Here is a 25,645-nt window from a genome sequence, read left to right as displayed (position 1 = left end):
ATTTGTCTGAGAAAGCCAAAAAGAGCATCTTTTTTTCCCCCCATGTTGAAGGTGCCACTCTGTCATCCTCGGACAGGACTAAGTTGCAGGAAAGAGCGGGATCCTGTAAAGTCCTCTCTGTGCACCAGGAAAGGGCCTCAGAGTCATGAGGGTCTCCACCCAGTGGATGTGGCAGCCTGGGTTAAAGAGGCCTTGGCAAGATAGCCAAGGGAGTTAAACCTGCGCTTAGTGACAACCAACACAGTTTGTCCTGATACACAAGGGCTCGTCTGGGTGCATATGCCTTTGCAGATGTGGTGGCCTACAAGAGGGCACTAAGAATACCCCAAAATGCCTTGTTAAACCAACCTTCCATCTCAGCGTATGACCAGGCAAAAAGAGCTTTTTGTTTGGTTGTTGTTTTGTTTTTATTTGTTTTTTTTTTGTATGTTTGTTTTCTCCCTCTTTCCCTGCCTGGAGGAGAACTACTCAGCTGCTGCTATGAGAGGGCAGCAGCTTAGAGGAATTAAACAGAAACATCCTTTTCTCCTCCTGTAGGTACCCAAATGCACTTTCTTCCACACCATGCTGGAAGAGAAGAGCCGAGCCAGCCCCCGCCTGGCAGCCTGCGCAGTCCTTGGCCCGGAGGTGGTGTGCACACCAAGGCTGCTGTCACGCGCCGCAGCCATGCAGCCAAGAGCTGAAGTCTTCCCACTGCACCATGCATCCTGTGAGGAGGAGCAGCCGCAGAGACCACGCGACATGGCCAGCAGCTCCCCTAAGCCCCTGACAGGATCAGGGCCAATGCCGCAATGTAGATGTGAGCACTCAGGTGCAGGTAGTGCCCATTTGACAGGCAATGGGGCAAAACTGCTGACAGCTTTGTCAGGAGGTTTTGCAATCCCAAAGCTAGGGCCTGACATTCCTCTCCTGTTTGCATCGCCCCATTTGTGTCCACAAAGTGATTCCAGCCCCTCTGGGAAGGGTGGCATCATCGTACATGCTGAGCAGAGATGGCATGAGGTGTCAGTGGCTCCCCCCCACCTGTGAAAATTGCTCTAAAATATTCATGGCTAAATCCTAGCAATACACATAGCTGGAGATGAGGGCTTTAAAAATAGACCAGACGGGGAAAAAAGGAGATAGATACAAGCTTCCTTCAGAGGCAATTTGGGAGAAAATTAAAGTAGTGTAGCTGCCACCAAATACAGAACAAAATTATGGGAAACCAGCGGCACATGAAACAAGAAATCACCACAAGAAATCACGGGGCTGCCATGGCTCGAAGTTAGTGATGTCTCTAGATGTAGAGTGTCACAAGTCCCTGCAAACCACGGAGCAGTAAAACATCTCCCTGCATGGGACTGAGCAGGCGGTGATGGTGATGCCCTGGTGTGGAGCAGCTGCCCTGAGCACCCCCCCCCATGGTTCAGCCACAGCATTGTGCAGCACAGCTGCCCAGAGTGCAGCAGCAGGAGGCCCCAGAGCTGCAGCCTTCCTGTAATGCAGATGTTGCTGAGGGGACAACTTTATGCCAGCATCAGGTGGACTTCTCCAGGAACAGAGCTCACCGGCTCACAGACACTGGGGAGAGCCAGGCAGGGAAGCAGGGTGGCTCTGGGAACACATTCTGTGATATGTATGGTACTTGTCATGGCCTACCCATTGCCCCCCAAATTGCCTTAGATCAATGCTGCCCACAGTTTGTTCTTTCTTATTTTATTTATAATATAAAAAATGTTCAAGTGTTAAACAGTCGAGAGTTCTGACATTCAGACAATCCAGAGCAAACTTTGACAATCATCTTATGACAAATTAGCAGAGTTTTCTATCTGACCCCATCATGGGTGAGGAATAGAGGGTTTAGTTACTTTATTGCTAAAAGTTAAATGAAATACACTGTCAATTGTTGTATTATCTTCTCAGTCACAGCTTCACCATGCATCCAATCTACAGTATCTGAAATGCAAAGGACATGCAGAAGTAAAAATATAAAAAGAAAAAAAGTCAGGCTACAATGTAAACAGGTTTGCTGCAGAGAACTGAGGAGAGAGGGGCACTTCCACCAGGATGCTCTGCCGCCTGGAAACGCAGGACTGTCTCTTTGCGCCACAGAGCCAATGGCCAGAGCTGCTCCGGGTTTGGAAACATGATGTCCGTCATCGATGGCAAGACATTACGGTAACAACTGTCTTTACAATACAGGGCATGGCGCTACAGAGGAATCCGCTCGTTGGGCTGCCCTGTGTGGTGCCCGCTGTGCTTCCCAGCCAACGCGAGGGGGTTCGCGCGGGGCCGGAGCACTCAGACACCAGGGCAGCACAGCCAGCGGCCGTCTGGCACCGCGCCTGGGGCAGCCGCAGCCATGCTGCACCCTCTGGGCGTCCTCGGTGGCAAGCATGGTGTGCAGGACACTGCAGCCCACGCAGCACCATGGCAAACGCCCCACCATGGCCACTGTGTGCTTGGTCAAGGGGACGCCACAGCCAGCATGGCACCAGGTCCGGTACGGCTCTGCCCTGCCAGGACCACTGTGCAGTGCCACCAGCCTGTCAGGGCTGGCTTCAGTGACTGTATTCAACCACATGTAACAGGGTTTTATTTCACCACATTCCTACAAATGTCTTACTTATTGGACTACAAACCTGTGCCAACCCAATTTCAGACTCACATGTGAAACGGCCAAAGGTTGAGAGCTATGTTGTAAGGGCTGCTGCTGCATTTCATTTTCTCTTCCTACCTGTGTGACAAAAGAAACATTATTTCTGCATTTCAGTATGGTGCTGCTCAGTTTCTTTTTCTCCTGATTTAAGCAAAAATACAAGTATTTTACGGGGCAAGACAGATCCCCATTAGACATGATAATGGAAATGCTCCCATTCATGTCCTTGATGTGTGTTAAAATGATAGAACAAGATCATTAATAGCAGGGTACAGGGCAAAGTGGTGAGGCTGTTTTCTTCTGATGGAAGAGTGCCCTTGTGACAGGTTGTCTCCCAAATAAAAATCTGTGATCTTAAAAATGCTACTGAAACAGAATCCTCGGCATGAATCCCAGCACTAGCATACAGCAAAAGGCACCACGATAGTTTTATTTTCTATTTTTAAGTAGTCAAAAATTGGCCCACCTTTTTTTTTTTAACTTTATTGTTTGTTTCCATTTCTTCTTTTTTTTTTGTTTTTATTTTTTTTTCTTGGAAGCTGAAAATCAAGACATTACATATAAATAGAGATTCCCTATAAAAAAGTCATTGCTGTTAGCTATTATAAGACAACTTTGCTAAAATGAAAATAAAACATTTTATTTGTTATATTTTTTCCTCTTTTATATAAAATAAAAATATTTATTTTTGTCTCATTTTTGTTTTGCCTCCCTCCTCCGCCTCCTCCATGCGGGTATGTCTGCGAGGCACCTAGAGAGGATCGGGGTCTTGTTTGGGCGTTGTGTGTGCCAGGCTGCTGCGCCCACTCTCCCCGTGAGCGCTGTGCCTGCTGTAGGAATGGTAAGTCCGGCTGTCACCTGGCCGGTGGAGCGGAGGCGACTCTGTGTTCATCGTCTCATTGTTCTGAGTGCTTAGGAAGGGGGTGCTCTCAGCCACCAGCTCCTCGTCAGACTCACTGTAAGAGGCGCTGCTCAAGGAGAAGGAGTCCCGGACCGCTCTGGCTCTGTGGGGTACGTGCCCGTTCAGTTTGGACTTTTTCCAACGCTTGTTGCTGCTGGCTGTTTTCTTTGGCTGTTCTAGTGCTGTGACATACTCCTGTGTCGTCTCATACTCGTCATCCTCCGTGATGCGGAAGGGGCTGGAGGGCAGGCTCCCCATGCTGTCATTTAGGTAGGTCTTCCTTTGGTAGTAGCTGTCGTACCTCTGCGTGTCCTGGAAGGGAAGCTGGTACCGCCGCAGGAGGGGCTGCTGTTCCTCCACGCGGAAGCTGATGGGCGCTGCCGGGGGCAGGGAGACAGCGTGTGCGGAGTTGGGGGAGGTGATCTCAAAGGTGGGCACCTGCGTGGCCATCGAGTAGTGGAAATCGACAGGCGACAGGCGTGCTGGTGTGGTCAGGGCTGACACGTACCTGGAAGAAACAACACCTCTGTTTGGACATGGAGCACCCCAGAACCTGCCAGCTGTGGCTGCACTCTGCTGAACACCCGGCACAGATATGAGGGACCCCTGATGTGCCTGGTTCTGGAGCACTGCATCTCCTGGGGAAGGGGGTGGAGGGACCTTGCATTGCAGTGCCTGAGGGAGGATGAGGTGCCGGCTTTGGTGGGTTCTTGGGCACCAACGCACTGTGGTCCCCAAGACCAGCTTTACTGAGGGAGTTGCTCAGTGTGCACCCTTGCTCCTCCGCCGTGCAAGGAGCTCACCACAGAGCCCAGCACTTGGTAGCTGAGATGTGGCTCCCAGGGAGCCTTCGTGCCAGCTGAGCTGGATGTGCTTCCCTTGCTGCAGGATAGGGCTCAGGACCAGTCCTGCATGACTGTCGGGACTGAACTTTATCTGGGACAGGACAATTCTCACCCGGCACCACTGCAAATCTTGCAGCACCTCCCAGCAGCCTGTCTGAATGGACTGGGATCAGAAACAAGTGAGCGACTTGCCTTCTTTGGACAAGTCCCACTGCCCTGAGGGGTAGATGCCCGAAAGAGGTTGGGTAGCCACCTGGGTCATCCACGGTGACTCATGAAGGGCTGCAGCAAGTGTGGAGATGTGCTTCAGCACCATGAGGAACCAGACACAGGAAGAGGACAACCCTCTGTCACTAGCTGATGAATTCCCATCTCTGCAGTCATCTTCCCCAGAGAGCTGGGTCATACAGAGCCCCATCCCAAGGCTGTGCCCACATGCAGCACGTCTGCTCTCCATTCCATCCACAGGCACACTGAGGACTTACCCCAAGTACCTGGGAGCCAGCCCCTGCTTGAGCTGCTGCCCCACAAATCTGCCCTCCTTCTCTGCAGGGAGGTCTGGGGTGTGCTCATCATCCACTATCTCTGACAGCTTTTATTCATCGGTTGCTGATTGCAGCCAGATATTTTCAGCTGCTCTCAAACTTGTGCTCCAAACCTGTGTTGCCTCCAGGTGAGCAAGGAACAATTGACAAGGAACAATGTTTGTTGCTGCTACCAGAGTGACCTCTTGGGGACGTGGTTTCCTCTGGTCAGGACCAGAGCTGGAGTTTCTCCTGGACTACCATGGGACTGCTGCTCTAGGCCAGGGTGGAAGTGAATGGATTTGCATCCAGCAGAGAGAGGCATGGCTGGCCTCTGCCATGCCCAGGAGGCACGAAGCAGGGGAGTCTGACCTCTCGCTGTGCGGCGAGTCCCGCAGCGAATCCACTGAGTCGCGATACTGCATCATGGGCCGCCGCGAGTCCTCAATGCAGAAGGCAGCCCCGCGGCGGGCCCGCGCCTCCACACATGCAGGGCTGTTGCATTTACTGGTTCCCACTGAAGACAGCATTATCCCAGACTGGGAATCTGAAGTCAGGCTCTCCGTCCGCTCCAGGCTCCAGGTGTGGCTTTCATGTCTGTGGATCAAAGTCCACATGGATAGTGAGCAAGGAACCCCTGCGAACGTCTTCTCCAAAATGCCACATGCAGCCATAGATCACACTCTGCTCTGCACTGACATCCCGTTTCTGCCTCTCATGAAAATACATCTGGCCAGGGAGGCCCAGTTTTGATTTGCTTCACTGTTTCTTAGAGGTTTGATTAGAGGATAAAGAAGGGCAATGCAGCGCACACTGGGTATTTAAGACACCACCTCCTGACAGTGGGAATAGGATGGGACAGCCTCTGCAGGGAGGCCTGGGCATTTCTGCTTTGTAATCACGAAGTGTTTTGGTGCAGAGCAATGCACTGGCTGTGCCAAGGCAAGTCTGCAAAGGATCTTCACTTGTGCCATCTTCACACATTGCCAAGAAACAACCCCTTCACAAATGCTACCAGGACGGAGTCAGAAAAAAAGACTCAGAATTACTTCATAGCCAACAGAGAAAAGCACTTCTACGATATAAAAAAGGTTTTGGCAGCAAAATACATTCAAGGAGCTAGACTAAAGCTACCAGCTATGCTGGACAGTCCTTGGTCAGCTTGGAACTCCCCCTGCCCTTGGCTTGGTGCAGAGATGACATCCCACAAGCATGCACCAGGGAAGCATGGGGTCCTGCACACACCGAGGGTCCACCCACACCGGGCTGACTGCTCTCCATGGCACAAATATCCAATCCATTGGAGCAAGAGCTCTGAGCTCCCAAACTGCACCAGATGGAGCTGTGGTGGCAGAGCATTTTGGGTGGGGGTTTACAGAGGCCTCATTAAGACTTCCAAAGAACTTGTTAATTATTAATAGCTCCAGGCACACGTTCAGTTGCAACCAAGGCACTGATTTATAACTTCAAACAGCATCCTCATTAGAGGTGCTGATAAAGTAAAATGGAACCATATTATGCTAGCAGTTTGCCTCTGGCATGACTTCAAGAGACACCTGCTTGCTGCACTTGACTCAGGAAAATTATATGGCAGGTAGCCAGGACCAGAGGCTATGCAAGTAGGTATCTCCCCACACCTGTCATATATTAATGCTGCCCTCCAGACACAACTTTGCATCTTCAGGAGGTACTCAGAGATGGCCCTGGGATCCAAGGACTTTGAAGTGAGCCTTGAAGGCCAGCAAGGTGCAGCTCTGCAGGCACAGGAGTCTCTGTGCACCTTGCTCAAGCCTGCACAAACCTAGCCAGGATTTGGCGGCAGCATAAAAATTCAAAAAATCTGGAAAACACTCCATCTGCTCAGTGAGGGGAGGATTTCCCTGGCTAAAAGTAGTAATTTCCAGCCCAGCAAATCTTTCTTGTCTCCCTCTCTACTTACTGGAGGTTGAACCAATGGAGTCTGGGGAGGAATTTTCCTGAAAACCTATGTATGATATCTGAAGTTGATCTGCTGCATTGTACACTGAGTGCTCCTCCCTAATGAATGCCTGAACCCTGAAGAAATCTGCCAGAATGCATCTTCAAGCTTTACCTGAAAGGATTCACTGCTTCCTGGACAAATGGCTATGAACACACCAGTCTAATGAAGTAAATAAGCCAGGATATCTTTTGCTTATGAAGTCAATGCATGTGATCTACGTGTCATTGACAGAAGGTAAATATGGATCCCTTGCACCCTACAGTTACTTTTCAAAGGCATGCATTCTCATAGGGAAACACTGTCACTTACTGGAAGAACACAATGAGCTTTCATCATATAAGATGGAAGACCTGAATGCCCAAACTCAAAACAGTGCAGGACTTTCTCTAGAGCATTTGAATGACTTTCCTGGACACCATAATAATGGAGAAGCTCCATCTGCAATATAAATGCTCTTAAGACCACTGAGAAATTCAGCCTCTGAGCCATGTTAGTCTTCCCCCTTAATGGTTATTCTGAAATATGAAAAATTATGTTCTTCTGATGAAAAACTTGATTCCCAAAATCAGACCCTAAATTTGCAGACTAAGCAAAATATTTTGTGATGTTTGTCATAGCTTACCTTACAGAAGGCAAATATATCAAGCATGAAGTAACCATGGGATGCTTAACGAATTAATGCAGGTGTGCTGTATGGTTGCAAGAACAATTTGGAAAAGCTTCCCTAGGTGCATGCTCTAGTTTGAGTCTGTGCAAGGCATGAAAGCACAACTTCATATCCTCCTGATTTCCACCTCTGTCAGTGCAGTAGGTTCCTGTTGGGTCCTTTGCCACAGTTGACCTGCGGCATCACACCTTTCCACACCTCTCACTAACCAGCTGTGCTAGTAAAGATCTGCAAGTGTTGGCAATGGCCTGTATGACACTGTAACGCCAAACATCAACTTAAAACAGAAAGATGAAAGAAGAAGCTTTTACTGGCTTTGTATCTCACAGAATCCTAAGGCAAGCAGTAAGAGTTCAGGGGGAAACAGTATACATCACCTCTGGCTGGACGTTGGAGTGGCTGTGGAGCAGTGATGTGATGGGGAGCAGGAGTGACTTCCCGAAAAGGTTGTCTCTGTTTCTCTACGGATCACATGTTCAGTGGCAGAAACATTCTTAGAAATATACTGTAAAATACAAAGAATCACACAGATCAGCCAATAGCTTGTCAGCACTGTCGCAGCCAAATTCTGCTGGCTGCATTATTTCTGCTGAAACCACATGAGGACTGAGTGAGTACCGCAGCTCCATACCCCACAGAAGGAGACAGGGAGGCTGGAAAGTGCCATGCAGTGGCCCCTCTCTGCCTCTGCACTTTGAATACTGGAAAAGAGCCCTGGCACAGGGACTACAGAGAAGTATGAAGATCCAAGGGGTTCCCCAGACAGCTGTGGCAGCACTTTATGTCTGATGCTACTGAGCAGAAATCCATCTCTTCTTGCAGGGAGTTATGCATCAGACAGAGTACCAAAAACAAGGCAACCATATGAGATCTGTCAGAAGCATAAGCCTATTGAAACACTAGGTGTAATCCTAATATTTATACTGAAACATTCCTCCATCTAAAAGTAAGCAGGGTCAACCGTGCTTTTCACAGGGAGACAAAGCTCTCTGGGGGAGTCAGCATTTCAGGTTCAGATGGCTATGATTCTTTAAAATTTTCTTTACCTCCTCTTTCAGTGCTGGCTTTACACCTAGTTAAATTTTAGCATCCCAAAGGTAACCCAGCAGAGCTTGTAACTGACTCAGAATACTCCTTGTACAAGGGCATTTAGTGATAGGACAAAGCTTAATAGTTTTAAACTGAAAGCGCGTAGATTCAGATTAGATATAAGGAAGAAATTCTTCACTGTGTGGGTGGTGAGGCACTGGAACAGGTTGCCCAGAAAGGTTGTGGATGCCCCACCCCTGGAAGTGTTCAAGACTAGGCTGGATGGGGCTTTGAGGAACCTGATCTAGTGGAAGGTGTCCCTTCCCGTGGCAGAGGTGTTCGAAGTAGCTGGTCTTCAAGGTCCCTTCCAACCCAAACCGTTCTGTGATTCTATGATTTCCAACAGGGATCAGTGCACATGAACCTTTGCACAAAGAGAAGGTTAAGGGAAGGCAAAAGGAAATTTCCAAAGCAAATGCTCAGAATGTGAGAAACTGCAAATTTTCTGGCCTAGGGAAGTGCTTTTGTTTTGGATCTGCCTCCTCTCTCCCTTTTTCTGGTCCCTTTCAATGGCTTACTTCAGCAAGGCACTTAAGCATGTTGACAGTGAGAACACACAGCTCAATGGGATTCTCCTATGACTGATGTTAGAAGAGTGGCCGAGCTGCTTTTCTGGATCTGGCCCTAAATTCCTAGGTGGTTGTCACTAAAGTGACACACTGGCACCCCACCAGGTTGCGTCACCTTGCACAAGAAGCAACTAGTATGGGCAGGTAGACATATGTAGTGCTGACCAGATCTCCATGACGTGCAACACAGTCACTGTGGTTGTTCCAACCCCCACTGTGCTGTTCCCATTTGTCATGCTGCAAAATGAGGCTCACTAGGACAGCTTAATAAACAGGAAACATTGGGAACATCTCACGGAGAAGAAAACAGGATCACACTTGATTCATCAAAACAAGCCTGTCCTGAGTGCCCTAATCTCATCTTTGGTGCTTCAAAGTAAATTCACATTTCCCTCCATATTTTGTTCTGGGAAATGTTTCTGTGCAGAACCTCATCTTCTCATTCAATTCTCTTAGTATTTTGCTCCTCATGCAAAGGCACACAGGTGTGTAAGCATACAAATCCACATCAAACCCCTGACAGAAAACGTGCCCACTCAGTAACATGCAGGGAGAATGAGAAAAAGGTCTTACATCAGCCATTTGGATTTCCTCAGGATCCAAACGTGGGTGGCTTGGCCCATTCGCAAGGCTCCTGTTCTGATGGGCAGGGCACATATTCTGTCGTAAATGATTATGCATCTGTTTTCTTTGTTTCCTTTAAAAAGGAAAGGAAAAAATCTATTAGGAGGGTTTATCTTATCAGGTCCTCCGCCTCCAGGTTTTACTGGAGGAAGCAGATGATAAAGGAGGCAACAACCAGGTATTGATTCACGTCTTGGACACACTTGATATTTCAGTGGTATTTGTGGAAAGCTGCAAATATTCAAAATTAGCCACCTTAGCTGCTTTTCCAAAGAAATGTGAATGTTTGCCACTATGGCTGCTTCAGGAAGGGGGGTCCACAGTCTCCTTGTCGCAAAACAAGGCCCAGCACAATGCAGTGGATGCAGAGGAAGCATGGGACTGGGAGCAGAAGAGAAAAGTGGGGAGAAGGGAAAGGGGAAGCCAGTCCTGGCTTGGCCTTGGTGGTGAGGCACTTGAACTGTTCTGCATTAAGCACAATGTGGGACTGCCTCCTCACGTCTCTGCGAGGACATTCACTTCACAAGTCTCCCTGTCTCCTGGGGGAATAGAAAGGCAACCCAAACCCACTCAAGGTGCAGGTGGAGAAACAGGTGCTGTCCAGGCAGGGAAGGCTGACATAGAAGAGGTTCCCAAGTCTCTTGCTCAGTCATTATTGCTTTAAAAGATCCTGAAATGTAAACAACTCAGACCACAGCTCCTGGGCCACAGCCCAGCATTTTTCAGCTGTCAGGTGATAAGCTGTTGGCTCAGGGAACAACTTCTCCCAGTCACATGCCATCACCTGGCTTCACAATGTGATGCTGAATCAGGGGACAAGGAAGAAGTCCCAGGAAAACTTCCTGCTCAGGCACAGAATGATAGATGGCTTTATTGGCCTTCTTCATGAGACCTCGCTGGGAATACCACAGCACAGCACCTCTTTAAAAATAGCATTTGGGTGAACAGCACGAAAGTGTGAAGCACGAACTCAGTAACCTCTCACCACTTTTTGTCTGTTAACCACACATACTCACTTGGTTTTACAGTAAGCTACCACACAGACGATGCCCACAACAAGCAAGGCAACACAGATTCCCGTGATGGTTAAAACTCTCTTCTGATAGAGCTCTTCTGCTTCTGCAAATGGAGAGAAAGAAACCAGTTATAAACAGGCTCTGGCACCATGGATGCATCTGGCTGCACAGGAACCAGCACTGCGTGAGGGCAAGATGGAGAGCAGGGCTCAGTCAGACCTCCTACCAATCCACTGCCCATCTCTGATAGCTGCCCAAAGCTGAGACAGGCTGGCCCAATCTTACTCACCCCTCAAGAGATCTTCAGTCCTTTTGTCTCTCTGTACCTTCGCCCTCTCTTGCTCAGTAGCTCACCCCTTCTGCACTCAAGCACGCTTCTTGCTTTCTCTTCTTTTCCCGCAGAATAACTTGGAGACTAATCTCAAAAAGCCCCATGAGTCTACTTTCCCTTCCAGCAGATCCCCCCTTCTTGGCAACTTAGTAGTCTAACAAGGAAGACCCCAAGCGTCCCCCACTCACCACGTACACACATAGCCCTGTGATGTTCTCATCACAGGCCCTCTGCTCTGATGGACTCAGAATGCCTTTTCCTTGCAGCTGCTGCATGCCCTGGAGCTCAGCAATGCATTAGAAACCACCAAGCAACAGGCCCCAAAGCATGTAGGTGCTGGAAGGGACATCCTAAAACACTCAAAAAGCAGAATGAAGATGGAAAAGTGATAGTGCATTAGACAAAGGAAAGGGAGTGGGGTAATTAAAATACAGTAACCAATTACAGTTATGGCTTTTTAATGAGACCCTAGGAAGTGATTAATTCCATTGCACCAGGTAACTCAGATGCACACACAAAATTCAAGCAGCATGCTGCTGCTTCTCCCAGGTATTACCATTTGTCATGGACTGCCATTCAAACCAGAAAAATCAGTCACTTGCATCAAAACCCAGACCATGCTGGAAGTCAGGTAGTTCATTCAAATAAGTCAAAGTTCCAAGAAAATGGTAGGATGTCACCCGCAGTGTTACTGAACTACACCTAGGCAGCAATTGTGTATCAAGGACCCCTCTTCCTCTATGGCTATGCCAGGGCAGATGCTCTTCTCAGCAACACCCACCGATCTCCACTGAGATCAGCAGAGGCCATTTGGTTCTCCATCTGAATGACTGAGAGAAGGATTCAGTCCACAGCTGCCATGAGACTTCTATTTCAGCATCTATGAACAATGTGCTTGTGATCCCATACTGTGAGTTAATTGTAAAGCCATTGGGGTTTGTGTCTTCTTTAATATTCATTGAAATATTTTTTAATATAGATCAGGCAATAAACCTCATGCCATGGTTGCTATGCTCGGTGTGTTTCACCAGGCTACACTAAATACTTTCAATGGACTATAAGATATTCCCAGTGCTACCAAACCAATGAAATACACAACCAGAAGAGAAATGTGTCTGATTTTAGGTACCAGCATTGACCCCCAGGACTAGACTCCAACAAAAAGAAACAAGGTGGAAGTAACAAAACATTCTAGATAACTGAATATTTAGACTAATCTCAGCTTGCCTTTTTAGAAAGGAAAATGATTTTTTTGAAGAAAAAAGTGCTGGGAGAAGTGTTTCTCTCTGTCTAGCTCTTAACTTGTGAATGAAGAATTGCTAAACCAGAGGCTGTGAATAACCATCCGGACATGAAGACGCAAAACATCATCAGTAGTGCTTGCTTCATGCCTCTGTTGCAAAGCTGCAGTTTGAAGAAGTAAATTTCCATCCCTCTTGTTTGTGCCCTGGCCTTTGGCTTCAAGAGGCTCTCAGAGCGCTCACTGGTGGAGTTGCTGAAAAAGCAAAGTCCCACCAAGCACAAGAAAGGCAGGCAGCTGAGATTCTCCCAGACTCCAGCTCTATAGCCACTGTAAGCCAGGAATAGCAGGTCAGGTGTCTCACTTTGACTGGAAGTTATTGAGCTGTATCAGTTTTACCAGCCAGCTGCACCTCTTCAGAGCCAGAGCCTGTGTAGCCTGGGACTTTCTCATGCAGGGGAGCTTGGGTGTTGGCTGACCTGGTACTCCTTGCTTTTTACTACAAGGAGCCAGGTGGAGCTGGCTAGGGGAAGGAACTCACTGTGGGGTGAAACATTTGCTTCAGCTGTGTATTTCCCCTGCACAGATGCCCTATTCCAGGCATCAGCAACCATGGCAGACAAGTTTTCTTGCTCTCGTACAGCTTTGGGATCTGGATTCCAGCTGTACAGCTATTTCCTTCCATCAGGAAATTTAGAGATTTTATCAGAATCAGCTAGGATCATGTCCTGGTTAGAGACAGCGCTGGGCAAGAATTTTGCTGCTACCCAGCTGTATTTCTTCATGATTTACCAAAAAAAAGGTGGGAAGGAGGCCTTTTTTCACCATAGACCTATCCATGAAGCCAATTGTTTTCAAGGATTCTTCATAAGTTATGATTTTTGCTACAAAGACTGTTTTTGTGTTTTTTTTTTTGTTTGTTTGTTTGTTTTTGTTGTTTAAAGTATGAATTTCCTTTGAATCATGGAAGGGAGAGGGAGAAAGAGAGCAAAGCCATTGAAATTATGAAGTTTTTTTACCCCATTAGCTACATGACCAAATTTTTCACCCAAGGCTCAAATCCCAGCCTCTGTTTAGGTAATCATGATAAGTACGGAACCCTGTCTCTGGCATGTCTGACTCTCTTGAACTTCCACCTGAATTACAGGGGGAATGGTTCAGTTCATCAGAAATGCAGAATCATGAGCTGACAGCTCTGCTATGTGAAACACTGAAGTCAGAGGCTGTGCATCAGTCACTACTGTAAAACTAAAAATTAAACAACCTGTTTATAGTAATTTATCTTGGCTCCTAACATCCTATTAAAGTTGATGCTTGGTAACAGTATCTTCATGTTGCATAAAATCATCTTGCCAGAAACAGAAAGAAAATAGGAGGAAGCACTCTACACTTCTGTGTTTGAGAAGTTAAGATCCTGGAGCAGGACTTGTCCATTTGTGTCTGTACGCTCTACAAACACCATGTCTTCATCAGTAGCATTGTCACTTTACAGCAGCAAACACTGTGAACAAACCATGTTGTGCCACATAATGCTGACAGAATCACAGTCCAGCCACGGGTGTCACAGCAACACATGAAAGTGAAAGACGAATGACAGAGAAGAGACGACTGCAGACTGGGAACAGGATGTGTGGCGGTTCTGTGATGACATTGAGAATGGATGAGGAAAAGGACAGAAGTCAACAAAAAGGGATGTCAAAAATCCTTAATTTTAAAGTTTATTTAAGTGTATTAGTATTAGCAGCACCGCTTTCTCTGAAACACTTGACCATGAAATGCACTCATTTTCAACAGCAGTAACAAGCTGCTGGGGATACATACCAAACCCAGTGGGTAAGACATGCAAAAACCAGCACAGACAAATTTCTCCAGATTCAGTTAGTGCATGTCCCTCCACCTCAGGGACCCAAGAAGAGAATTTAACATCCAGAAGTGAAAGACTGGTGTCCCCATACATGTTTCAAATCGAATTGAAGTATTTTCACGTGAAGATCTGCTCTGGATGGCATTGCTGGGCCAATGTTTTTAAATCAAGCAATAAAGACAAATCTCTCTGTTCTCACCTGACCAACCCCTCCTGCACTCAGCCTGTGCACTCAAGGGAAACCTAGCCCCAAGGATTTGATTTCTCAGGTGCTTACTCTATAGATATCTGACACATTTCTGAAAACAGACTAAGGAGAAAGGAGGAAAAATATGATTATAAGCAACTGGGCAGGAGCAGGCAGTTGCCCAAAGGGGATATTTTTAAGAGCTTGTAAGCTACTGCAGTGTTTTTCCACACTTCAGCTTGCCACTACGAAGCTCAGCATAACACCCTCTCCTCTCATGGGAGACTGCTGATTTCCCAGGCTCATTGTCTTTAAAATAACTCAGCTCATGTCACCTTCCAAGGGACAATTTCCTCCCAGTCAAGCACAGAAAGAAGCAGACAGCCTTTGGGAGCAGGAATGGCAAAACCATCCTGATGCTTCCTAGGATCAGTGGACAAAAGCACATTGAGAATGACAATGTTATAAAAGTCCTTATCTTCCTAAAACTTGACTTCCCATTCCTGGAACACCTGTTCATTCCCAAGCAGTGCCTGCTGGCAACCTTTAGGATTGTCACAAACTCCTGCCTTTCTGTTAAATATACAAAAGCATGTAGAATGAGGAGACGTATGGCAATTGTAACATCCCAGTCACGCCACGCACACCAGGCTGCTGCTTGAAACAAAGAAAAAAGTGCTGCTAAAAATACACGTGCATTTTTACAGTTTTACATTTAGACTTTGTGCTTTACTTTGTTTTGTTTTTTAATCCAAACATCTATCTTGGCGCCAGGGAAAAGAACAGAACAGCTGATTTTTTAATCATCCCATTAAAGCCATAAATATAATATGGGCAGCTCTTAATGGCTTCTGATTAATAAATGAATGGTTGTTCCATACCCTTTAATTCAAATCCAAGATGCTCTGCCAATGCAGAAAGAAGACAAGGAAGAGAAAGAGAAAAAGAAAAACAGGTCTGTCAGAGATCTCTAATATACATACACACACACTGTGCAGTTACAGCAGGTTAGTTTTTCTGTAGGCTCAGCAGCAGTTACACAGAACACAGTGTATGCTTCAGAGCATTTTAAATTCCCACCAGAGCTTATATCTTATGTAAAGAAAGACCCAAACAAATTGCAGTGGAAGTTAATTATGAATTTTTTTAGTTAATTATGAATTCTTTTGAGATGAGCCATGTTTGTTAGTACCTGATATGGAATTTACAGTTTAGGCAGAAAAAAAAAAAAAAAAAAAAAAGTACACTTGTTCTGAAACAACTTCTGACTCCAGACAGGCCAAAACACATAGCGACTGCATGAACCTGGTAAAACCATTCATTTGCTTTCTACAGGCAGAATGTGCCCTGCATGGTTTCACGTGACTCTCTGCCTGGGAGCTTGTGCACCAAAGAAGCGTGTGTGGCAGACAGATGTGTAGGCACTTGCACAGGGCCCTCAGGCCTGCAAGCGCAATTCTTCTGCCCATGACCTCAAGTCTGGTCTCAGATGCACAATGTCATCTGGCAGCATTGCCTGTAAAATCTCCTGGTATCATGTAAATCGTGTAAGTACTGTTCTTTGCAGTACAGATTTGCAGTTGTACCACTGATACTGCAAGTGATTAGTTGCCTGGGCAAAGGTAATGAATCCCTTGCAGATCTAAAAGTGCAAATCGCACTGAAAGTTTCCCTCAAGTCTGTGATCTTCCAAATTTCACTTCTGCTGTGGTTCTGCATTTTTAGAAACAGCAAGCATGCCAAAAAAAAAAAAAAAAGAAAAAAGAGCACAAATCGGAGCATCTGCTTTCAGATTCAAATTCATTACAAATAAGATTGCAGTTTGTCTTGAAGAGATAGTGCTAAGCAAAGTTGAGTTTGCCTAATGAATCAACAATGTTGTTGTCCAACATAGGCAACATTTTTGCTGAAAAAGTCCTTTTCATTTCTGAATTGCAAAACTTTTCCCAGTACTGGCCTCACCTAAAGACAGTTTTTCCCACATAAATACTAAAGCTCTTCATACTTATCATTGTACATTAAAGTGTGTTCTCTTGTTCCAAATCATCATATGGACAAGATTATTTTCAACTTGGAGATGTCCAAATTAATTTGCTATATTTTCCAAAAGAACTGCTTTTTGCTGCAGAGAAATACTGGTTTTCTTTTGCAATGCTGTTCAAAATCTGTGCGTGTGTAGGGGAAATTAGCACTAACAGTTATGGAACATGTAAACACTTTTCAACTAAAGCAGGTTCTTCTCTTCAAATCAATGCTAATGTTGGGTTCTTTTTTTTTTTTTTTGGGGGGGGGGGTGATTTTTTTTCTTAATTTTATGTAATTTAAAGGCCTCAAAACCTGGCTGCTCTCTGCTTCACATCTCACATATGTGCAAAAGGAATGGCAAACTCTACCATGCATTTCACAGTGAATTTGTACAAGTTCCAGGAATATGTACACAATGTGGTGGGCAGCAGAGAACTGGACACATTGCATTTGTCATAAACCTTCTGGTTATCACATTGAAACTTGATATTTTCCTAAAGCATGCTACCATTATGAAAGCTGTTTCACCTGACATTGTGACAAATGCACGTATAGATGTGCTACATTTCATCCATATATCTACACTATTGATCTGTTTGATGGCAGCATACGGCCTATACTGACACATTTGCTCCCTGATCTAGGATTTGCTGTAACATCTACAGCTACAAATGGATGCAATTTAGAACATTCTCATGTTTTTTGCAAACTCAGAAATGTCTATGCAAACAGAGGTGGTAGGCAAGACCTGAAGAAATTTAGCCTTCCCATTGTCCTCCCTCACCTGCAGGTTCTTTTTGCTCCCCAGCCCCCCGGAGCAGATATAGACAGCTAGCTTGTTGGATCTTAGCCACAAGTTTCCTAACCAGCAAAGAAACCATGCAACTATCCAGGAGCTAGAATGCATGTGTCTGACTCTGCCTGCAAACCCACCAGTGGCTTTGCACATACAGGAAGCCATACCCCAACCTGTACTCCTGCATCTGAAGTCCATACCCACTCAACACTTTACCATCATTTCAAGCTTTTTCAAACTCTCATCTACTGATTCTTTCCCCTCTCAATGTCACTTTGACAAGACAGTTCAGGCACACAGAGGAATTTTAAAAACTCAACCCCTCTTTTGATATGCAAATTGACGAAGCTGCACTCTGACTTCCAGCAGAAAATTCCTTTGGATGACAAGTCAACTTGCTTCATAAAGCAGAGGAATTACTGGAGGCATACTATGATCTACTGAAATTCTCATATCATTTCTTTTCCTAAGTTGCTCCTCTGTTATCACTAATGGCCGTAATAGCAAAATAGTTGTTTGACAGTATGCAGAAAAATTGTTCCAGCACAATAAGCATGCAAGGTGATGTGCCAGCCAGTTGTAGATACAGGCGTTGTTTCTGTTTCACCCGTAACTGAATATATCCAAAAGGGAGCCTTCTCTCCTTTCCCTGCTCAGGAACTCCTCCCAGCCTGGGCATTAAGCAGGTATTGCCTTCTGGGCTGGGACAATGAAGGAGGAAACACTTTAATAGTATTCTGGATTTTGGAAGGTTTGCCTCTTCTATAAAGAAGAGACTATTCAAAATTATTCAACATGTTACAATCCAGAGGCTAACAGGATGACCCCAGCTCCAGTAAAAAAAACATTGCTTCAAAGTGTAATTTTCTGCATTCAGCAGAGGGGTATCATCTTCATGAACCTGGCATACCATACAGTGCATGCCTATTGTATATTAACAATATTCCACTCGGGAACAAACATGTTTGAGAAAAACAACATTTCTCCTAGAGACAAAAATTTATTTTGGTCTGGAGCAAAACTATTTCCGATGGCATTCCATGTTTGAAGGAGGTCTCCTTTGCTTTTATAAGAGGTTGATCAGGAAAAGTAATACATCTTTAAAAGCTTCGAGTCCTATTTGCTGATAGCGGAGAAGGTGCTCCATGTGATGTGCTGCACCTGTACTGTGTCCTGCAACAATTTGATTAACCTGCATCTCATGCAGCCTGTCAGTAATAGAGTGGCTGTCTGGCACACTTGGCTACTGGGAATTCCCAGAAACCATCAGATGACAGTCCCTTCTGCAGACATTAACTGTACATAGGGAAGCATGAGGTCTAGGCTAGTCTACACAGCTCCTCCAGAAGGCAAGTCACTCCATGCTAATAGGAGTTGTTGCAATAGGGAAGTGTATTGCATTCCAGCTTTGTGGCAGAGGGAATCAATATAGGCAGAGGCTAGCATGCAAATTACAGTAAGACAGTTCTGAGATGGTTGCTCTAGGCTGAGGAAATGGGCATATTATTTTTCTCATATAATTTACCTTTGTCTGTACTCTAAACATATTCCTTGATCATGGCAAGTAGCTAGGACTGAGCACCTCAAACCACAGTGAGATTTCCCAAAATATCTGAACTGGGGACAAGTTTTTTGGAAAATCTTGTTCCAGTTGTACCTCCTGAACCTTTCTGGAAATGCTGGACTTAAGATAGAACCCATTCTTCCTTAAGCAGCTGTTAGTTAAACAGTAGCTGTTAAGGAAACAGTATCTACTAGCCTCTTAAATGCCTTACTTTGCAGTATTTATGTTACTCCTTGTATATGAAAGCTAAGCTGGGCTCTTCTGTGCTGATCCCAAAGGAGACCAGACTAGTAGTTTGTAAATGTTCAAACACCAAACTACCGTACATATAAAAGTGGCTGTCCAACAGAGAAAGGTGGCAAACATGGGAGAGCTGGAGAAGGGAAAATATATGAGAGATGACAAAAATGTTTCATTTCATGCTCTTCGTCTCATCTGCAGCATATGTGTGCGGAATTCAGGTTGGATCCAATCATCCAGATTGGTGCTACTCAGCTGTTCAAAGTAGAGCTTGCTGAGGCATCAGGTGATGCTTGGACCTTGCACTGGTTTCTCCCAAGGGAAGATATTCAGCTGAAGTGGACTGAAAGAAAAACCCAGTTGGATTTAGGTGCTACAAGTAGTGCACGTACTCTCTTGACCCACTGCGTATTGTTAAGTCACAAATTCTGTGGTGGATTTTTTTCTCATTGTTGGACAGAAGAGCTATACTGACTTACGCATCGTGACTTTGGGACTACATTATGTTCTAAAGTTTCACCTCCTTTAAAAGATGAACAGACAAAACAACATAGACTAAAATGTCTTTATGGAAGTAACAATTCAAGGCAAGATGGGTCTCACTGTGTTGTAGATTTATACGATGATTAAGAAGGATAAGGGCTTTGCAAATGGCTGTGAAAACTGGGCCTGTGCTCACATGGACTTCAGGTTGCCTAAGAATGCTGTTAAGATGTTTAGCTATTGCATACATTATGACCCCCAAAACATGACTGGATCCCCAGAGGACTATGTGAGTCACATAGCATGCTCCAAGGCATGAAACAAAGTGGAGAAGTAACATCTGAGGACCAGAAAGAGACTATCAATAATAAATTGTACTGATGAGCAATACTTGGACCTGCACCACGGCCTAGGCTTTCTCCAGGGGACATAAGGGAGCAATGTCCCATGACACTAGGGACAAGGGACACTGTGTGTAAGTTAGGGACTGGGCACTGAGTGAGTTCTCTGAGTAGTCAGTGAGCTTTCCATAAACTGCACAACCTTGTAGCTTGTCCAGTACTGTATGAATAAAAATAACTGGGTAGGCCTCAGGAGTCCAAATATGTAACAATAGTGAATTGGCAAGCTTCTGTGGATTAGCTCGTAATTAACTTTAGGAGGTTCCCAGGGGTAACCTGCAGTGCAGTCCAGGAGAGAGAAATAACCCTGTTATGATAAACCACAAATGCCCTGTAATTACCCAGCCAAACCACAGTGTAGTCATTACATTAATTAAATGGTCAGAAGCTATTGTGTTATTAAAGGGAAGCTGCACAATGTCTGTGGAATTTAAAATGCTGCTAAATATTGTTTTAGGGCTCAGATGAGTAAGAGAATGAGCAGGAAACAGAAAGGTGGGTTAAAAAAAAAAGAAGTACTCTTCTATTTATCATTCTCATGTTGCAATCAGCAGGTAGGAAATCACTGATGAATGAACAAACAGAGGAGCTGAAATTCAGATCTGGACCTTCTATTAGAAGATCTATTCTATTACATCCTAGAAGAGCCTGAAGTGGCATGTTCATCCACCTACTGAAGGGGACATTTCACCTCTGTGGGGTGAGGCAATGAGAGAAGCAAGTGTCCAAACAGCTCCTGTCAAAAGGATCACTCATATATCGCTGTGATCACCAACACTCCTCCAATGTGACTTCAGAGCAAGTTAAACTATACCTAAGAAAAGAAGCCTCTCACCCAATAGATACACTGCTCTGATTCAACACCTGCTTAGCTGGCAGCTTTGGAGCCAATTTGTGTGCTGCTATACGAACATGTGATTCTGTTCCCAGGCCAGATGCTGTAGCTTGCACTTCAGGTCAATGGCCTGAAGCTGAGAAATGTACAAAGGGGACAATGGGGACATTGGCTGGAGACAGCCTGGTAGAGACACAGCAAGTAGTAACAGTTTACAGTTTTCTGGCTGGAAGTGCTCTATGAAAGTAACTTCCTTAGAAAAGAATGACTGATGGGAAGACTCAGATGTCTGATCTACAGGAAATGTTTTATGGTAGCTTAGAAATTATGCTGCTGAAATCATTACACAAATCACACCCAGTGCAGTAGATGGTTAAGAACATATAGTGGTTCTCATTTAGGAAATTCCTATTTTTGTCATCTATTCCTGGAAGGAATCTGTAATGCTTATACAAGGGAAATGTCCTGTCACATAGCAAACTGATCAGGAGCTAGACCCACCACACTAAGCTTTTGATGGCTTCAACAAGGGAGCCTTGGGAGACGTATAAATCTGGGAACTCAGGATACACCTTCATATCAGCAGTCACTGAAATCAGAAATGACAAGATAATCTGTGACTGCAAGACACTGTTTTCTCAGATCAAGCTTTTCTCTTCCATATTTTCAGATGACTACACTGAGTATCATGCAACAAATGTAGCTGTCTTCCTCCTCTTAGGAAGCCTGTTCTCTCAGTAGACAGCAGAAAATGCTGATCTTCCCTTCCAAAGCAGACTAGTGGGAAGATTCCAACTATGAATTAAAATCAAATTTGTAAAGAAACCAAGAATGAAATATGGGGTAAAAATGGAGAACATGCTAAATTACATCAGTTATAATGCTGGCTCTGTTTTAGGATGTTTACTGGCAGACTACAGACTTCAGCTTTTATTAGAAAAAATGGAAAATAGAAATAGAAAATGAAAACATTTGAATGGGATGACATTTTTCCTCTAGATCAGTGACAATGACTCTGGGAGATGAATAAATAGCAACATTAAGATGTAATTTCAGATTCCACAGACAAGAGATTGTCACAGGCACTGAACTGTATCCCAAATTTCTAATTTTTTTCCACAAATCTCAGGCAGAAAGAATCCAAATGTGCAGACTTAGGAAAGGTGTAAATGTTCCTGCTGGAGATTATGGTGTTTAACTTTCAGTATCTCAGCTCCTTCTGGGATGAAATAGCTGCTGATGTGTTTTACGAAACCTTTACATCCAGCCAGCACAAAGCCTGGAAATTTACTAGTCCAGCAGTGTTTCACAAAGACCTGAGAAACTTCTTGAGAAAAGATATAGCTAGGCTAGGTCTTGGTTTCATGTATAACAGGCAGCTATGAAATTAGGTGCCTGCACGGTTTTTTAAAAAGGCATGTTTCTTGAAAGAAAGAGTGATTTCAGAAAAGCTACAACTTCTGGAAAGAGCTGCAGTACACAATTGTATATGAAGCTGGGCTCAGGAGGTCCTTATTAGAAAGACTTCCTGACTTTGTGTGTGTGTGTGTGATATTGCTGAAATTCACCCACATGTGCAAGGAGAGATGGAGATCTGACTGCAAAGGCAAAGATCACAACCCCAGGAGGTTCTCTGAGAGGTGATACTACAAAGGAAGAAAAAATGAAACAGAGAGATCAAAAGGCTTTAAGTAAGTGTAGTGCAAGTGTGAGGACTCTCAAAGATTGTTCAAGATTGTTTTTGAGGGAAGCTGTATACTGAAGAGCACCAACAAGAAAGAAATGGAAAAAGATATGCTCCTAGTTCCTTTAAAAATTGAAACAGGGGCTGATACCACAGGCAGCATTTTGCCACTGGCTGAGGCAGTTCCAAGGTCCTCTGAATTAAAAGTAAGGCCAGAGAAGAGCATATTTATGCACTTCAGTAGACTTCAGAGCCACTTTTATGGGTGTTCCAATGCAGGGAAATCACTATGCAAATCCAGCTACTGTCCAAGAAAAGAGTCTCCTTGCACTGAATGCCCAATGGCTTCAGAAATTGCTCTGTTGTCAGCAGAAGCCAGACAATCACATCGGAAAGCAGAACTTTGGTCCCAAGTTCATAGCTGTCAATTTTAGAGTAGATTTCACAATCAGTCAGCTTGCAAAATGGTCCCTGGGTGCTAATACTATGGACTCAATAAAACTGTGGTTCAACAGTATGATGTGTTAAATTTTAGTTCTCACTAGTGCAAGGACAGCTAGACAGAGACACACGTGACTGTGAACATACTGTACAGAGACTCTGGTAGAGACATCTGGCAGCTAAATTAATGAGTATATGCTCATCACCCTCAGCACCTCTGAAGGATTAGACATCTCAGCCTGATGCCAGCACTAGTGTTAGGTTAGCTAAATTCTCATACTTGGGTACCAAACCCTCAACAGTGACTAGGAAGGTAGCCTGGAGCACAAATTTGGATTCAAACCTCTAGGAAAGATGTCTAAAAGCTCACTCAAAAAATAATGAGGGTCTGGCTGGACTACTGTTGCAAAGAGGGGGGCAGGGAGAACAGTGGGTCTGAAAAAGAGTTCATGATGTGAACTCAGGTTTCTAGTATGGCTGGTTACTCCTTGACTGTACATCGCATTCTCAGTTGCAAAGGTCAAGGAGGATTTCTGGTTTTGTACATTTTGTAGTTACAGGCTCCCAGCCCTCTGGCTTTATCAAAGATAAATCACAAGCACAAGATCTAACTCCTGAAACTAGCATATGATATGACTTTACCATCACATCACTGTATATACATATACATCTTATGTACAGTGAAGGTTATCAATTAATTATATCTGCAACTATAATTGTATGGAGACACAGAAATACGCAGAGTTTGATGTGAAAAATATTTTAGTAAGATGATTTAATGATTCACAGCCCATGGTATAATTCTCTTTGTTCTCATTAAGCAGGGTATTCCCCTCTTTTATACTGTAATTGCATACAGCCACTGTCCATTTTGTTCACTGCCATTAATTCTCTTTCAATCTAAAATAAAATAGCTTAAATGTTTCCTTAATGTCCCTCAGTTATATTTTATAGCCTCTATAAGGCTTTCCTCCAACAGGTTACTTAAAGCCTAAACAACATTATTTTCCAACCCTGTCCTGTCAGCCAATTCCTCATGTGTGGATGGAGGAGTGTGCACAGAGATCCAGTGAGATCAGTGGAATTTCATACAGACATAAGGGATCTAACCAGACTTCAGGCAGCATCAGAGCATTTTTTTTTCTTCTTAAGTATGTACCTTTCACCTTTTTTAATCTCAGTGAATGTGCAATTCTTTTCTCTGACATCTCTCCTTCCTTGTTTCTTCTGGTGGATTTTCTGTTTTTATCAACGTGACAAAGCCATCTGTCATACTGTCGTAGAACTGACCTATGATAAACAGGATAAAGCTTTTGAGTTTCCCCATAAGACTTTGCCCATACTTACTGGATGTGTGATTACTATGTGTCAGTGTCTGAAAAGCCTGTATTTGTGCTGCTGTAGCTTAGCAGGTTACTGCCCATCCACGGCTGATAGTAACCAACTGCCTATGCATACTTAGCCACTGCTGTGCAAAATAAGTTGTTGGCTTAGACCTCCTTAGGGTATGACTCTTGCTGGAAAATAGACCATCAGGGAGGCTGAAATTAATGCAGGCTTAGTACAAAGGCAGGCTGAGAGAGCTGACACAGTGAGGTACCACAGCTCTTCTCAGAAGTGGTACCTTGCTAGGCCAGAACAATGTTTTCTGTTTGCATGATGCATCCATTTTCTTAGTTAAGTAGCTGCTCTATCATGCTTCTCTCTTTTTTTTTTTTTTTCTGCAGTATCTCAACACGTTTCCCATTACTTTTGCATGACAGTGCAAGCAAAATAAAATGCAAACTCCTTACAAGCAGATAGGAACCAACAACAGAGATTCTTGCTTGAATTCTGGTGTTGCAAATTTCTACAAAAGGCAAATGTTATTTATGTTATTTATCCAAATAAGGGCTGAGTCAGGACAGACTGGGATGTCCCCAAGCTAGCCCAATAATACAATTCCTAGTGAGTTCCTCTGTACCAATCTGTTAGAAAATAGTAACAGTGTGAGCATGACATAAGAAAAAAAAGTGCCATCTTTAACATCTTCGAGCGGCGGGTATATACCCAGCATATGTCTGGCGGTAGCTGCCTGGTCATATGATTGTAACAGCAACTTAGAGAATGTCACTTGCAAGAAAAACAATCTAAATACATCTTTCATCTTCATAATTACAGTAGTCTAGCAGGTATTTCTGACAGTCAAAGAAAAAGAAACCTCCAAAGCAACCTGCCAAACAGACAATGAGAGCCTGAGCCCCTGCTGAACATAGGGAATTATTCCTGAGCAAAACCTGAGTAGTGGTTCAAACTGGAGAGATAGGAAGGTGCTCCCAGAAGGAAGATGCACAACATCTGTGATGCTGGGAAGAAGGCAACCATCTCTACCTCTGGCCCAAATTCAGCAAAGTATCTGCTGCATCCTTTCAGAGCACTGTCTTAAATTTAGTTTACTTTGCAGAGGTTCTCCCTCAGACCTGGGATATACCTGCTGACAATCATAGTGTAACAGTTAATTATATTAAAGAGCCAGGAGCCTCCCATCTAGGCTTAAACATCCCAAATACATTTATTACAACACCAGGGTAGGTGTCATTATTTACTATTTAAGTATCTGTCAAGTGCTGGCAATGTTCTCAAAATAAGAATCAGGTCAGAGCTCTTTTATTTCCAGTGGAAGTGACTGAAACTCATTTAAAGTATTTCAGCTGTTGA

General features: G+C 44.5%; 1 protein-coding gene across 7 annotated transcripts in view; it reads right to left on the bottom strand.

Annotated features, from left to right (window-relative positions):
* Positions 1-1,682: 1,682 nt before the first annotated feature.
* The window catches only part of NRG2 (neuregulin 2), a 175,953-nt gene continuing 151,990 nt past the window's right edge, over positions 1,683-25,645 (bottom strand). For 4 of the 7 annotated variants that reach the window (XM_080554948.1, XM_080554949.1, XM_080554951.1 and 1 more), the window contains 5 exons: positions 10,858-10,960; positions 9,791-9,914; positions 7,937-8,064; positions 5,284-5,508; positions 1,683-4,050 (listed from right to left, as the gene is read on the bottom strand). In XM_080554948.1, the coding sequence (XP_080411074.1) occupies positions 3,393-4,050; positions 5,284-5,508; positions 7,937-8,064; positions 9,791-9,914; positions 10,858-10,960 (1,238 nt within the window). In that variant the 3' untranslated portion in view covers positions 1,683-3,392. Of the gene's footprint in view, positions 4,051-5,283; positions 5,509-7,936; positions 8,065-9,790; positions 9,915-10,857; positions 10,961-15,360; positions 15,385-24,107; positions 24,239-25,645 lie in introns of all 7 variants that reach the window. The other 3 variants (XM_080554947.1, XM_080554950.1, XM_080554953.1) reach the window with 2 other exon arrangements.

Source organism: Anser brachyrhynchus (genome assembly GCF_964034855.1).
Source record: "Anser brachyrhynchus genome assembly, chromosome: 14".
Lineage (NCBI taxonomy): Eukaryota > Metazoa > Chordata > Aves > Anseriformes > Anatidae > Anser > Anser brachyrhynchus.
This window is presented reverse-complemented; position numbering and strand designations above follow the sequence as displayed.